This window comes from Mesoplodon mirus, assembly GCF_964341445.2.
Source record: "Mesoplodon mirus genome assembly, chromosome: 14".
NCBI lineage: Eukaryota > Metazoa > Chordata > Mammalia > Artiodactyla > Ziphiidae > Mesoplodon > Mesoplodon mirus.
The window spans coordinates 31,587,562-31,602,865 of record NC_138990.1 but is presented as its reverse complement, the minus strand read 5'-3'; the positions used below and the strand labels follow the sequence as shown (position 1 = coordinate 31,602,865).

The 15,304-nt window shown below is 46.1% G+C and overlaps 1 protein-coding gene across 1 annotated transcript in view; it reads right to left on the bottom strand.

Annotated features, from left to right (window-relative positions):
- Nucleotides 1–15,304, bottom strand: part of GRHL1 (grainyhead like transcription factor 1) — a 46,874-nt gene that overhangs the window by 8,199 nt on the left and 23,371 nt on the right. The window contains exons 9-11 of the mRNA XM_082642621.1: nucleotides 6,505–6,663; nucleotides 2,395–2,482; nucleotides 1,006–1,145 (exon numbers count right to left, since the gene is read on the bottom strand). Coding sequence (XP_082498747.1) covers nucleotides 1,006–1,145; nucleotides 2,395–2,482; nucleotides 6,505–6,663 — 387 coding nt within the window. The remainder of the gene's footprint in view (nucleotides 1–1,005; nucleotides 1,146–2,394; nucleotides 2,483–6,504; nucleotides 6,664–15,304) is intronic.

Below are 15,304 nucleotides of genomic sequence, written 5' to 3'. Positions count from 1 at the left end.
CTAAAATGAAAATAATTTTGAATGTGACCAATCTCATACAAAATCCTCTAGCCTTATTTTTCAATGCCCAGATTCTTGGGGATGTCTTGAACTCTAACTCAGGGGTTGGCAAACTACAGCCCACGAGACAAGCCTGGTCCCGTGCCTGCTTATTGTTGGCACACGGCCACACCCATTCATGGCGCAGCGTTTACGGTGCTTCTGACCCCACAGTGGCACAGGTGAGTGGTCACAACAGAGACCGTCTGACCCCCAAAAGCCTACAGTGTTTATTATTTGACCCTTTACAGCACAAGACTGCTGACCCCTGCTCACCCCAAAGCTTCTCATTAGAAACTGAAGACGCTGGCAGTGACTTTCCTGCAGAATTCTGAAAACTCATCTGTCTGTAGGAATCTGTGTACAAAGTGCATGGCAGATGTCCCTGGGGTATTTCTCTGAGCTCAGCTCGGCCGGCACGCTCCACTCCACGCACGTCCTACCTCCACTGAGTTTCTGCTCCAAGCAAAGCTGAGTGCGTATTTGTTAAATTTCACATTAGTCGCCAAAACACAGCCGAACATGTGCCAATGATGATCCCCTAACCTAAACCGTAGAGGGAGCCCTCAGATGTTCTTCACCCCATTAAGGATCCCACCCCAGGCATTCATCTGGCTTTTCCCTCCTGTCCAGACCCATGTAAGTTAAACTCACAGGATCACAGACTCAAACTCCAAATTCTGTTACTATTCCAGTACCCGTTAAGTGAGCTAAGATACGAAGAGATAAACTCGCGCAGAATTAACTTGCCGGGTGGGTCTTGCACTGTGGTTCCACCGACAATGCTTACACACGCTTGACTGCAGGGACCTCGCGTCGCCCAAACCCAACACTCCAAAGAGCTGACACCTAGCGCTGGCCCGACCTCACGGAGCTCTGGCTTCTGTTGGCCATGAACGATGCCAAAGGCTGTCTTTCTGTGGAGTGTCACTTCCTTGCAGCCACCCTGGGATCCTGGTTACCTACGTGAGCGCCCCGCTGAAGGTTGGCGAAGTGCACGTCAGGAATGAAGAGGACGGGCTGCGTGTCGAGATCAATGAAGGGCTTGAAAACCGTGATATCCATCCGCTTGTGAGAGGGAAGCAGTGGTACTTTGACATCAGAAACTTAAAAAAAAAAAAAAAAGAGGACACCACAGTCACCAGCTTACATACGCAGACTGGATGCAGGCCAGAGAGCATTTTCCTCACTGTTTAAGAAACTTAAATTGTAGAAGAATATCGAATACGGGTCACGCTGCCTGAACTGAGAAAAATTGCAGCCTATGTGAAGGAACAGGTTGTTTGTATTTGCACTAAAATAAACTGCACATCTTATTAAAATCAGGAGAGAAAAAGCCATCTTCAAGCACACACAGACACACACAACCAGAAGATCCAGAACAGAGGCAAAGCATGTTTAGTTTCTGCCTGAAAGGCTAAAACTTATGATTGTATAAACATAATTTGGAAGTAATTTCACCCTAGCTCTCCTCATTAGATAGTTTGTTCTGACAGCGATGTACGCTTGAATTCAGAACACGAACCCCAACTTCAGACCTTCATCTTCAGAACCGAACCTCAGGGAGGCTGAGAGTCAGCATGACTATCTAACTCTTATTAACCGAATTACAGACTCCATCATCCCCCACCCTGCGGGGCTTAGTGACGAGCTTTCCTAGCCAGTTAGCTGCTCTCTGAAGTGACGTCGTGAGGCTGCAGCGTGACGCCAGCGAGAGGGCCCTGACTGTTGCACTCAGGCCACGTCTGCTGGGCGCCGGCCACGAAGAGAACAGGTGCGGCCGCCCACATACTGTGGATGAAGCGCTGCCCGCACAGAGCAGCTTGCTTTTTTTTTTTTCCTTTTAGCTGAAAGCTACAGGATTTTGTGAACATGAATGCTGGTCACATTAAAAGAGAAAAAGAAAAAAAGCTTTCCCAGTGCCATGTCCAAACAGAAGCCCTACAGATTCTGCAAATGTCAGAATACTCAACATAAGACCACCACACTCATTTGGAATGAAGACAACCTGAATTCCAAAGGGTGTTATTCTTAAAAACCTAGACAAGTTCCAATTTCATCATGAGCTATTCGGGCGGACTGTGTGTTATTTTTCAGGACTGGAGCCAGCAACCTGAAGCAGAATTGACAGCCAAAATCGTCTGAACTCTGGAGAAACTCAGGAATCCTTCCTGCAGTTCCCCAGAAAATGACTTAGTTCAGCCCTCATCTGTCCTTGTACCTGGTTAAAGGAAGCAAAGCTACCACCTCACAGCAGTAAAAAATATCCACTACTCTATCTTCTGCTTGAAACCTTCAAGTCACTGTTCTGAATGGAAAAGGTCTAAAATGCTTGGTGAAAACACTTCTACTTACAGGCATTCAACTGGGAGCTGGGGTCAGTACACTTGCCTTTTCTTTTGCTTTGTTTTCGTTCTTCATCCCTGATTTTCCGTTCAGCTCCCTAGGTCAAGAGAAGACAAGACATGGTTCTGTTTATCTGATCCTCTTGAAAATATTTAACTCTTCTCCTGACCTATGGGGGGAAAATATCTCCTCTTTGGAAATGAGCTGCATTGCTTATTATACTCATGAAACTTATCACAGTAGTTTCCTCCAAAAAGCCCATTCTTAAAACTATTTTTAACTACATGAAATCACAGGAAAACACTTATTTAAAAAACAAACAAATAGAGCAAAATTCCCCTCGACAATGGACGTGGCCAGGTTAAATGGAAAGTTAAGAAAATCCATTGATGTACCACACACTGGCTTCAAAGACACAAGTGACTTTTCTTGTTGTCTATTAACAAGAAAATGAAAGAAAAAACACAAGTTAACCCTGCTTTGAGTGTACTTTCCTGCATGGGCAATGTGGTCACTGAAAACTGTGATTTTGTCCAAGGACTTGGCATCTACTAAGTGACAGAGAGGACCAACTGTGACTCAGAAAAGCAAACATTTACCTAGAAAGCTGCAGTCACCTAAAAGAGAAAAAGTATGCTCCCAGGCCTACAAAGAGGACACATATACACAGTGCGCTCCAACCACACAGAGGACGGCAGTGCCACACAGCGGAACCCACAGGCCTGTTAGTAACAAGCACGACCTGAAAGTAAGCAAGCAAGTGCAATAAAAACAAAACTATCCTTTAGTCATTTTGCTTGACCCACTGGCATTTTTTCTGGATGACGTAGATTTCTTGACAAAGTTATTCAGGTATGAACTTACTTGACTTAAGGTGACTGACTTTTCTGTAAATAAATTCCCTAATAGCAAAGAGAGGCAGTAAAAGTCATCCCACTGATTTTAGCACGACTGTACAACAAAACCACATTTTAAAATACGGAATACAAAACCCCCTTCTGCCTTTTAGAAGGTGTTGCTCCACTAACGTACCAGTAAACATACAACCTGCTTATCAACATTGCTACGCGATACTGAGGCAAACATCACCTCCCTGACGGAGGAGCACAGGCAGAGATCACGCATCTCCTCGAGTCGCCGACGGGAGCTGGTCGGTATCTCTCAGGCCCTTCTGACAGTCTAACAATAACTTCATGTAGATGGTAAGTTATATTCCCTAAAACGAAGTTTTACAAAATAGGACACTTTCCTCCTTATTTATCAGCTACATCTACAAAGAATGAGAAGGGGCTTTTGCTTCCACTCAAGATTTACCCTCTTGCTCAGAAACAACTGACAGAATGGCAAAGTGCATGAAACGAGGATTCTGAAGGCCCCAGCTGCCAGGCAACGAAGAAGAGCAATTCCCTAGAAACGGGAAACCAGCGGGGCGAGACCCCCAGGTGCTGAGCACCCTCCAGAGTTTCCAGGCTGTGGCCCAGGGAGGGATGGCCGGGGGTCTCCACGAGCCAGATTCCTCGGAATGAGAAGGCAGAGGCGAAGCAGAGAGATCAAGGCAGCAGGCAAAGTGGCAAAGAGGAAAGCTGGGAGAGAAAGAACGCTGGATGTCTTCAGAGGGCCGCACACACTCAGCAGAGCACCGAGAGCGCACGGTGTGAGGAAGCCACCCGCAGCCGGGGAGCAGAAAACATCTGAAAAGACCAGAGGCCAGGGCCAGAAGCAGCGCCTGATCCCAGCGATCAGACTGGAAAAACGGATAATTCACGGGCACTGGGTAGAAGAGTCAGGAAGAGCTCGCCTCAGCCGTGGGGAAGAACGGCCTGACACTGAGCACTGCTCCAGACCCGCCCAGCAGACCGGAAACGGGAGACCTGGGGAGATCAGCCTGTTTCCAAGGAACTTCACTAGATCTCAGGACAAGGCTCAAGAAGATTCACGGGATGACAGAAACAACCAGCACCCAACAAGGTAAAACTCACACGTCTGGTGTCCAGTGAGACGCCAGGCATGCAGGGAGGCAGGAGACCAAGAGTGAGGAGGAGGATCAAACCACGGGAACAGCCCAGAACTGACGCGGAAATCAGACGTGAACACGGTCACCAGAGCCTCAGGCCACGTGTTCAAGAGCCAGTGGACGGCTTCCCTGGTGGCACGGTGGTTAAGAACCCGCCTGCCGGTGCAGGGGACACGGGTGCAAGCCCTGGCCTGGGAAGATCCCACATGCCGCAGAGCAACTAAGCCCATGCGCCACAACTACTGAGCCTGTGCTCCAGAGCCCGCAAGCCACAACTACTAAGCCTGCGTGCTGCAACTACTGAAGCCCACGTGCCTAGAGCCCGTGCTCCACAACAAGAAAAGCCACCGCAATGAGAAGCCTGAACACCGCAAAGTAGAGTAGCCCCCGCTCGCTGCAACTAGAGAAAGCCCGTGTGCAGCAACAAAGACCCAACGCAGCCAAAAGTAAATAAACAAATAAAAGAAACAGGAGATGTCAGAAAAAACTTTAAACGGATAAAACTTTAATTTCTCCCTAGATCTTTAAAAAAAGAACATGGATATCGCAATAGTTTGTCTTTTGGCTAAAAAGAAGAATGTGGTATGAAGGAAAGAGATGTGACTTCGGGTCAGAAATCCCTGCGCTACAGCAGATGTAACTTGTCATTTGTAAACTGCCGCACATGTTGAAGCACTGCGGTGGGTAGACTAATGCCCCTCAGAGCTGTCCACGTCTGAACCCTAGAATCTGTGACTCTGTCAGCTTACGCAGCAAAGGAGAAGGAGGCTGCTCCCCAGCAGACTTTAAGACAGGAAGAGTATCCTGGGGCACCTGCGTGAGCCCGATCTAATCACAAGGGTCCACAACAGCAGGAGAGCCAGAGGAGCACGTGTGAGGACGGCTCTGAAGATGGAAGGGGCCATGAGCCAAAGAATGCAGGCGGCCTCTGGAAAGCAGAAAAGCAAGGAAACAGGTTCTCCCCTAGAGACTCCAGAAAGGAATCAGTCTTCCAACACCTTGATTTTAGCCCAGTAAGGCTTGGGTCAGACTTCTGACCTACAGAACTGTAAGATGATGGACGTGTGTAGTTCTGAGCCACTAAGTTTGTGGTAATTTGTTAACAGCAGCAGAGAACTAACACACCCAGCACGTTATCAGGCACGGGGCCGGTACTCGGTAAACGTCGCTGAGCCTGGGTGTTTGAGGGAGTCCTCTGGGCCTGGAGGGCCTCAGGCTCATCCACATAGGGCCGCACGCTTGCTCTGTGCACCCAGAACACAGGCCAGGATACCAGACCCCTGATGGCAAATACACTGCCAGTTTCCTTCTAAAAATCTTAATAACAGAGAGGTTTTAACGGGATGAAAAGAGGAGACTGGCAAAAGCAATACAGTCCGACATTTCTGAGTGGGAAAAGTCAGAGTCTTCTTCAATCTTAGTTCAGCAGACGGCTCCGCCCCGTTCTTGAGGATACCACTGTCTCCAAACCCCAAACCAGCGTGGGCCTACAGCTTCTCTCTGGATTTAATCCAGCTGAGCCCCCCGCTCTGCACCTGGCAAAAGTGCACATCTCTTCTCCAGAAAAAAGGGCGTCACACCAGAGAAAAGAAATGACACTGACATCATTTGGGCCTGTGCTCTCTCCTCCTGCCTACCTGCTACTATCAAGAAGAATCTGCAGCTCATTTTCTCCTGCCTTAGTGAGCTGGCTGACCACTTGCCAAACAGCCTGGAGGGAGGTGAGCCAGTGATAACACATGCGCAGAGTCCTCAGACCCAGAGCTCAGGAAGAGCTCCAACACTGCAGCCGTGGCCTGCAGGTCCCCGTAAGCTGAGGGGCCACCAAGGATTGGTTGCAGCTGGCATGAGTCCCTGTGTGCCACCCTATCAGACACGCCTGGCAAAATGTGCTCATCGACCCTTCCAGTTTTTCAGTCAAAAGGAGATTATTTTTCTCCCCTATATAATGTGATTTTGTGTGGCTAAAACATGAATTGCTTATTTAAAATAAGCTATTTTGTATTATCAGCAATACATTCTTATTGAACTTACACAGCTCCTGGTCTTGTCCTGTGAGGAAGGACGCTGTATCCTAAGTGTCCCTGCCGAGTCGGCGGCCTTACCTTGTCACAGAAGACTTTTATCTGGCAGTACGCCCGATGCACAGGCTTGTTGCTGCGGTCGTTATAGCTATAGGTGTCGATCTGAATGTTCAGAGGCAGCCCCTTCACGCCTTTCTGAGAAGAGAAATCTGTGCTTAAGCAGTTCACGGAGATGAAAACCTGCAGAGCGAAGAAAAGGTTCTGTAAGCACCAGGCACTGACGGTCAACCTTTGCACAGCTTGTAAAAACAGTAATGTCACTGAACCTATCCAAATATGTTCTAAATGAGAGCTCAGCTTCTTGGTGAAAAGATTTTTTGAAGAGGTAACAAAGGGTTTACTTTAAAATCACCTTTGGTCCTAAGAATGCAGACCTTAAAGGGAAAAAACAGACAGCAGCTTTGACCCCCTGCCAATTCTCCCCCACAACACTTATTTAGTATCATACGGTGGGGCTGAGGCTGGTTGTCTTTCTTGATGTCATTTCTGAATGTTCCAAATGGTATACATTCTCTTTGCAGCTGTTTTAGAGCTTGCAACAAACTCTTTGGGGATCCCCCTGTCTTTATATCTATACCACCTCCTAGGATGACCTGTAACATCTATGTCCAAATATTCTGGAATTTAGGAAACTGTTCCTTAGAGAGACCCAGGTGAACCTTGTACAGATCACGAACACGCTCCGTTCCCCCCACCCCCCTCCTCCGCCGCCCCGCCCCGCCCCGCCCCGCCCCCTATTTGTGATCCTGGATTTTAACCTCTCCACACCTGGTCACAGGTTTTTGAGCTCCCTGTCAATGCTGTAGTTTTTGAATTTATTTCTGATGCATGGGCACCACATAGTGGGTATTATTGGAATTACAGTTTTTAAAACCGGTTGGTGCATTTTAAAATTTTTGTTTATTTTATTTATTTATTTTTGGCTGCGTTGGGTCTTTGTTGCTGGACGCGGTGTTTTCTCTAGTTGCGGTGAGTGGGGGCTACTCTTCCTTGCGGTGTGCGGGCTCCTCATTGCAGTGGCTTCTCTTGTTGCAAAGCACGGGCTCTAGGCGCCCGGGCTTGAGGAGTTGTAGCTCGCGGGCTCTGGAGCGCAGGCTCAGCAATTGTGGCACACGGGCTTAGCTGCTCCGCGGCACGTGGGATCTTCCCGGACCAGGGCTTGAACCCATGTCCCCTGCATTAGGCAGGTGGATTCTTAACCACTGCGCCACCAGGGAAGCCCCGGTTGGTGCATTTTAAAGACCCTAGACCCTTACTCTGGATTCCTGCCAGACCTGCGTGAGGTGACAACCCTGTAGCCCTAACAACCAAAAACAGATCCGCCACAGTCGTGCGGGGTGCCGCTGGCTGAAGCAAGACCCAGAGAGGGAGGGAGACGTTTCAGTCAGCAGAGGGGGGAAAACCTGTAAGAAGGTAAGATAAGAGAGCACGGAGTGGGAACAGGGGGTAAAAGGAGAAGAGAATTATAGCCACGGGACAAAGAACACTCTCCAGAAGGTATGCAAAATGCTGAACCAGGGTTTCTATTCTTGCTCTAGTCTATATACTGTTTTTAAGTAGGAAGAGACCAAAACATCCTAAAAAGACTGAGAACTTGTCCAAATAAACAGACTGAGAAGTCGCCCCTCACTCGCCCCTCCACTCAGCCCCGTCCGCCCTCTGGAGCCGAGGATGCGCTGACAGCGTGGCCCGGCCTCCCCTCTGTCCTTGTCCCTCCTCCTGCTCCTGTCCCCTCCTGTCGCAGGCCGGTCCCCTCCACAGCTCCTCTCTGCTGCTCTCCATCTAAAGGTCCGCCTCAAGGCCCTGCTCCCAGACTGTCTGCATTCAGCCCGCACTGTGACACGGAGCCGGCAGCACCGAGCTGTCGTGCTGGGCATGCACCTCATACACGCGACCTGGACCTGGTGTCGTCAGCACAGCCTGGAGGGCCTGTTATCCTCTGTTTACAGGTGAGGCCTGGAGAGACCTTTTAAACTGCCCCCAGGGTAGAAAGCAAAGGGCTGGGATTCATATAAAAGACTTTCCCCTTCACTCCTGGCTGCCTCTGTTTCCCAAACCAACTTCTTATCCTATAGACAAATCACTTGGCTTTCCTTTACTACCTGGAATGGTTTGCCATTTTTATATGTGTATGTTTTATGTCCCTGACTAGATCGTAAATACTCAGCAGGCTGGGTCCATTTCTCCACTTGACACGGTTCCTGATCTAGGACTGCCTTATCTTACCTATGATTTTTTCTTTTCATTTAAGTAATTTTCAGCAAATAAGCAAATTGCTCTCATTTTTTAAATACATAAATCTAGATATGTAGGCAAAAGTGGCACACATGAATTTCAAGTCCACTACAGAAACTTAGTGCTTTGACTTTATATCTTTTCCTATACGTTTTTAAAAAACCATTTCATATATAATCCATAAATCAAAGTTAAAAAGATAGTCTATGGAATAGATGAAAGGACAAACAGAAAGGCAGACAGAAAGACAATAGTTCACGCAAACAACTGAGTACATAAAGTAACCAAACCACCACATTTTTCATTTTACAACTAAATGGAAAATCTGAAATTTTCTCCATCATTCGAGGCCACCCGGCTCGATTCCTAACTCAAAAACAGCTGCCTGGGAAAGTTACACTTTACCCTCAACAATTCCAGGAAGTCTTTGACCCAAAGTGATGTTCCCTTTACAAGAAGATTTCACGGTAATCCAACCTAAAACCTAACCTGCCCTTGCTTCCCAGTGTCAAGTTTCTATTCAAAGCAGAAAAATAAGCAGGAGCCAGATCCCAGGATCAGTATAAACACGCAGCCTTCAGAAAGACATTACTCTCACTGTTATGATCACTTACAATTGCTTTCTTATTATTCATGATCACTTACGACTGCTTTCTTACGGACATGCTTCTCCTATTTTCATATCAACTCTTTCTAAACCTGGCGGTGTTCTAAATGTGTCAGAGAAAGTGTACGGCGTCCCTAACTCAGCATTAAAAAAGTGCCACCTTCTCTAGATAAACACATAAACATACCAGTAAACAGTGAACGGGCTGTGCGGTATCTAGGCCAGGGACACGAGGTACCGAACAGTGGGCTGAAGCCCTGCAGGAGAAAAATGGGGGTGGCACAAGAACAAGCTGGACAGTCACAGGGACAGCTGGCCCCGAGGGGACACGCATGCCGTGTTTAAGCCTCACCCAAAGGCTGGCAAGGGTGCGAGATGCCTTATATATGTTCTAGCAAGAGGTAACGTGGTCAACAGGAAAGGCTTTGGTCTGAACATCAAAACGCCTAAGTTGTGGTCCCAGCTCTGTCACTAACTGTGCCGTGACGTGGGCAAGGGTCCCCCACTGTCAAACACAGGCTTGGATTAGACAACGATCTCTAGATGACTTTCAACTGCAGTCGCAGCATATTTACACTGAAAGATGATGAATCCTATATCCCTACTCTGTATTTCTAGTGACAATAATTTTGTGTGATACGTTGATCAATCACTTTTTACAAATCATGTTCTTTTAAGAGTACCATGTGAAGCTGCCACTTAAAGTTATCATACTAGCTACCTGTATAAAATTAAGACTCTTACAAAGCAGTGGTTCTCGAAATGTGGCCGGAGCATAATCCTGCATGGGAGCTCGAGTGCTTCACACCCTGACTCACCTGGAATCCCCGGGCTGTCAGCCTGTACCTGAGACGGTGACGGTGAGGCCACGCCTACAGTTCCTGCTCCCACGCCCGGGGTGGGTTTCGGGCTCGAGAACTGTCTTAGGTCCCCCCTAGGTAATTCTCGTGATCAGCCGGGATAAAAACCACTGCTGTCAAGTAATTAATCTTCTATGTACTTACACACTTTGAGCGATAAAAGATCTCCTTTGGCTCCAAAACTCTGAGGTTATTAAAACGAGTCCCAATATATGGTTTCCTTTCTTGAAAGAGTTCCGATGTGCTTACATGTATTTATATGTATCCCATCAGGTTGTTTTTAATTAAAAAAAATTTTTTTACAGAGGTACAGCCCTATCAAATAAGAATAATATTCATTTAATCAAAGGAAAGATACAGATGAAAGCATCTGCTCAACTTTGCTATTCAATAAGGTCGTGTAAATTCTCAAAAACTCCTACTTTAGAAGACAGAGACCAGAAAAAAACCTATTAAAAACCTGTCAGACTTTACTTCTTATGTTTATCCCTCATGTGACGTTTGATTTTCACGGGGATTGACGTGTATGGATAAACTGTGTGTTCGGGCGTGAGACTGGCCGGTGATGTCGTGCCCACGGAGGACAGGTACAACGTGCAAGCAGCCCTTCCTGTTGCTGGGGCCTGGTACACAGCACACGCTCAGCTCGCAGGTTTTTAGCAAGAGGAGGAAGATGCCGAGGGTGCAGTGAACAAACACGACCAAGAAGAAATACAATGCAGACACCTAAAGCGGCTTTCACGTATTTATCTAAACCAGCAGTGGGTTACCTTTTTCTGCAAAAGGGCCTGATAGAGTTTTCGCCTTTGTGGGCCCCACGCGACCACCCAACTCTGCAGTAACGGTGTGAAAGCCGCCAGAGACGATACGTGTACAGATGCGGGTAGCGATATCTTGAAAAATCTTTATTCACATAAACAGGCCCCTGGCTGGCCAGGGCCTGAGAGCTGCAGTTTGCTGACCCCCCCGAGCCACACCATTCTCTAAGCTGCTGGGATAGTAATTGATCCTTACGACATCACAATGTGGTAAAAACAGCGAGGAAGCACCACCTCTCTTTTTGTAATTCAGTATTTCCACGTTCCCCGCAGGTGACCTCCTGAGAAGATACCCGCTATGGACTTCCCCTTAGTGTGACCTTCACCCACACACCCACACTCTTGATCAATGCAGCCCACGCTCGTGGACGGACTACACTAAGTTCTGCTGGAGAAGCTCAGTCAGTGTCTGTGAATCTTTATTTAGGAAGGTGACAATCTTTAATCAGCAGCACCCAAAACAGGGAGAGAGCAAGTGCAGGAACACGAGGCAGAGCTGTGCTCTGGGTCCTGGGGCGGCAACATGGTGGATGTGTTCTGTTCCTCACAGCGTTAACACCTGGGGTGGGCTCTACCTTGGGTGACTTGGCCTTGACTTGGCCTTGGACAACAGGCCAAGTCACCCAAGTCTGGATAAAACAAATGTTCAGACCATACTCATTGTGCAGAGAAATATTTTCTATAATGAGATTACAGAAAAACTCCAATATCACCTACAGAAGGTGGGAAAGAGGTGAAAAGGAAGCTGGATTATTGCACATCCAGCTCCTCTTCTATAAAATACACACGTGTGTGCAGCACACACACACACACACACACACACACACACACACACTTAAAACGCCCTATTTCTGAAGTCTGAGAGTAGGCTGAAAGATACACAACCTTCCTTCTCTAGAAAGACATAAATAAAGATCTTTAAGAACTCAAGTAATGACCTTTTCTCTGCTTTCATACTTCCTTGCCACTTATTTGGAGGAAAAGTTTGATTTTATTCAAATAATTGGAACATAAATCTCGAAAGATGAGCAACTAATGTTCCCATCTAAAATCACTACAGAGAAAAAAAAAACTAACCACAAAAAACCCTGCTAAACAGGTGGAAAGATGCTCAGCAAGATTCCTCTTTAAGTGTCCAGCCCATTTTTCTAAGACAGTTCCTCATTCTTGGCCGAGAATTCATGCACTTAGAACTTCTCAAAAAATTTAATTTTGTTTTCATGCACTTAGAATTTTTCAAAAGATTTAATCTTGTTTACAAACCTCAGTTTGAAAATGAGAAAAAAACAACAGAATAAAGATTTACATTATCAAAGGAGTAACTTGTATAGGTATTTTCATTCCAAATGTTTATAAGCACAGAACCAACAAGAAATCAGATCTTGAACTAATTCATGATGATTTTTCCAGGAAGCATTACGGCAGCTGCACAATACTGTTCACTAGCCAGCCGCTGTGTCCACTGTTACTCCTCAAATGGAAAGAAAAGGAGAAGAAAGACACAGGGAACTAATCTGCTCAAAACACAGGTCACAATCAGCAGTTCATTTCCCAGTCGGTAGAGTGAAAGCAACTGAGATCAAATGTTATAAACCCCCAACTCTCCTGTTCTTTGGGGGCTTTACCATCAATTCCACAAACCAAGGCACAATTCCAGAAAACTTATGGACTCTCTAGTCTAAAGGGAGTAGTCAGATGTATGAGCTTTGACAAGTGAGTTTCATTTGTTGGGAGATATTCTAGAAATAATTTTTCACCCACCTAATTCACAGAAAGAAAGCATTAACAAAGCACTTGGAATTCATCAGGAAGAAGTTTCAAAAATTATAAGCAGGTGAGTCAGAAGCTAAATGATGAAACTGACTCACTTAAATACACTAGGATAATTTTCATAAACAAAAAGGCTGCTCCTTTTCAAAAAGTTACCACAACAGTAATACTCATTCTATATTATTATTCCTGTACAGGAACCTGACAGCCAAATAATATAGTTTTAATTTTTTTTCCCACTGAGAGATTTAGGTGGAATTTTACACGTTATTATAACATTGCTTCTAAAATGGTGAAAATCATTTCCTTTGACTTCCATAACATGGTTTTCTCAATAAGTGGAATAAAAAATTTCAAAATGTGAACCTTTAGATTCACTAAGAACATTATATGAACCACTCTTATGACAGCTTGGATAAAGTTTTCTTTTTAATTAAGTTTTTTTAAGGGATAAAGTTTTCATTTGAAGGGCTCTGATTTTTACACTACAATAGAGTAACAAAGCGTAATGCTCGTAAGAGTGAGAGGTCACAGGAGTTCAGCCACATAATGCCACCTCAGTGACCGGGACAACTAAGTCATTAACAAGCTGCAGTGCTTCTCCAGAGTCTGAAGGAAGGGATCCAAATTCTTAAGGCCCTCCAAAACCCAGCTCCAAACTCCCATTCTAGTTTCACACCTCCTTTACAGGAATTTTTACACACACTTTGGGGATCTTTATTTTCTCTGCCCCTCAATTTAAAGTAACTTTTATTCCATTCTCTACTGACATCTCTCTTATAAATAAAGACCTAGTAACAACTGATAGAACTTCTCTGAGATGCGGTTCCCTAACTACCCCAAAAGAATTACAACCCTGTTTTACTATCTATCACACTGTGATAAGTAGCCTTGCCCCCAGCACCCTGTGGCCCTACTGTGAGCTTCTATTTCAGGCCAAGGGCCTGGTATCCACACCCCCGTCACCTCTACTGAACACCTGGTCACTCTGTCACACTGTGATTATAAGTGCTCTAAGCCCCTTGATGGCAGGAATTACGTGTGACCCATTTTAAACATTTCTTCCAGTGTTTAGGATATTTTGTGTATTCTCCTAATGCCTGCTACTACTAAATGGTACTGAGTTAAAAGCTGGTAACGAGAGATAGAAAAACCACAGGTATATAAAAATCCAGCTATTATCTCCGAATCTTAATTTCACAAGCTTCAAATCCTCACAAAACTTTAAATACGCACAACAGTGCTCACCCCCCGCCAAAAAAACAAATGAAAAGACTTGACAAAAAAAAAAGAGCTAATATAAATTTACATAAATTAACCCTTCTTTCTTCCAGCCTCTAGGAGAGGGCCCTTTAAACAGTAAAATGGCTACAAATCAGGAAAAGAAATGAAAAAAGAGAGACTGCTTCCCTGACATCAGGCAATCACCCAACACCAGTATCACCACAGAATCGTAATCATTTATTCTTACTCAACAATTTTCAGTGGCTCACCACTGCCTATGTAATAGACTAAATTCCTTAGCAGTCAAGTGCCGTACGTGATGCAATCCGCCTTTCCAGCCATATTTTCCACCACCGAGAGCAGTACCTCTCAAATGTGAATAATACATGTATCCTTTTTTTTTTTTTTTTTTTTTTCTTTTTGCGGTATGCGGGCCTCTCACTGTTGTGGCCTCTCCCGTTGCGGAGCACAGGCTCCGGATGCGCAGGCCCAGCGGCCGTGGCTCACGGGCCCAGCCGCTCCGTGGCATATGGGATCCTCCCAGACCGGGGCACGAACCCGTATCCCCTGCATCGGCAGGCGGACTCTCAACCACTGCGCCACCAGGGAGGCCCATGTATCCTTTTTAAAAGAGAAAAAAAAGTTCCTCAACCCCTCAAAACATATCCAGTCCTAGTCTGAGAAATATGACTCTATTCAAACAGCTACATAATGTTTGATCACAAGCACCCTAAGAATTCACCTGGCCTTTATCTAGCTCAAACCTAGCACTGCATCCTCCTGGCAGCAGTTGGCACCAGAATATACTCGTGATTTTAAAAGTCTAATCACTGAATTGAAAACGCAAAGAAATTCCAACCCCAATATACTTGGTCCACAGACTCCAAGGGTTTGAGACAACTCATTTACAGGGAGACGTCCAAGGTCCTCACCAGGGCACCACAGGGCCTTCAGGATCTGGTCCCTACCTCCCCTCCGCCCACTCGCCTTGGATGTCCAGCCCCGATCTGAGCTCTGTACTCACACACATCAAGCTTATAGGCTCCTTCTGGGCTCTGAATGCTCAGCTAGCTCTTATTATCCGTTTTGACTGACTCAGGTGTCACCCGAGGAGCCTCCTCTGATCTCCAAGGTAAGTTCTGTTCCTTTGTGTTTACGTTTATCACTGTAAGAACTAGAGTGGCAATCCTCTCCACTAAATCGTGCATTTCCTGAGAACTGGGCCACGTCCCACCCACCTTTACATTCCCCAGGCATCCTTGCAGTGCCTGGCCAATAAGAAATACACGTCCACTGAATGAATGACC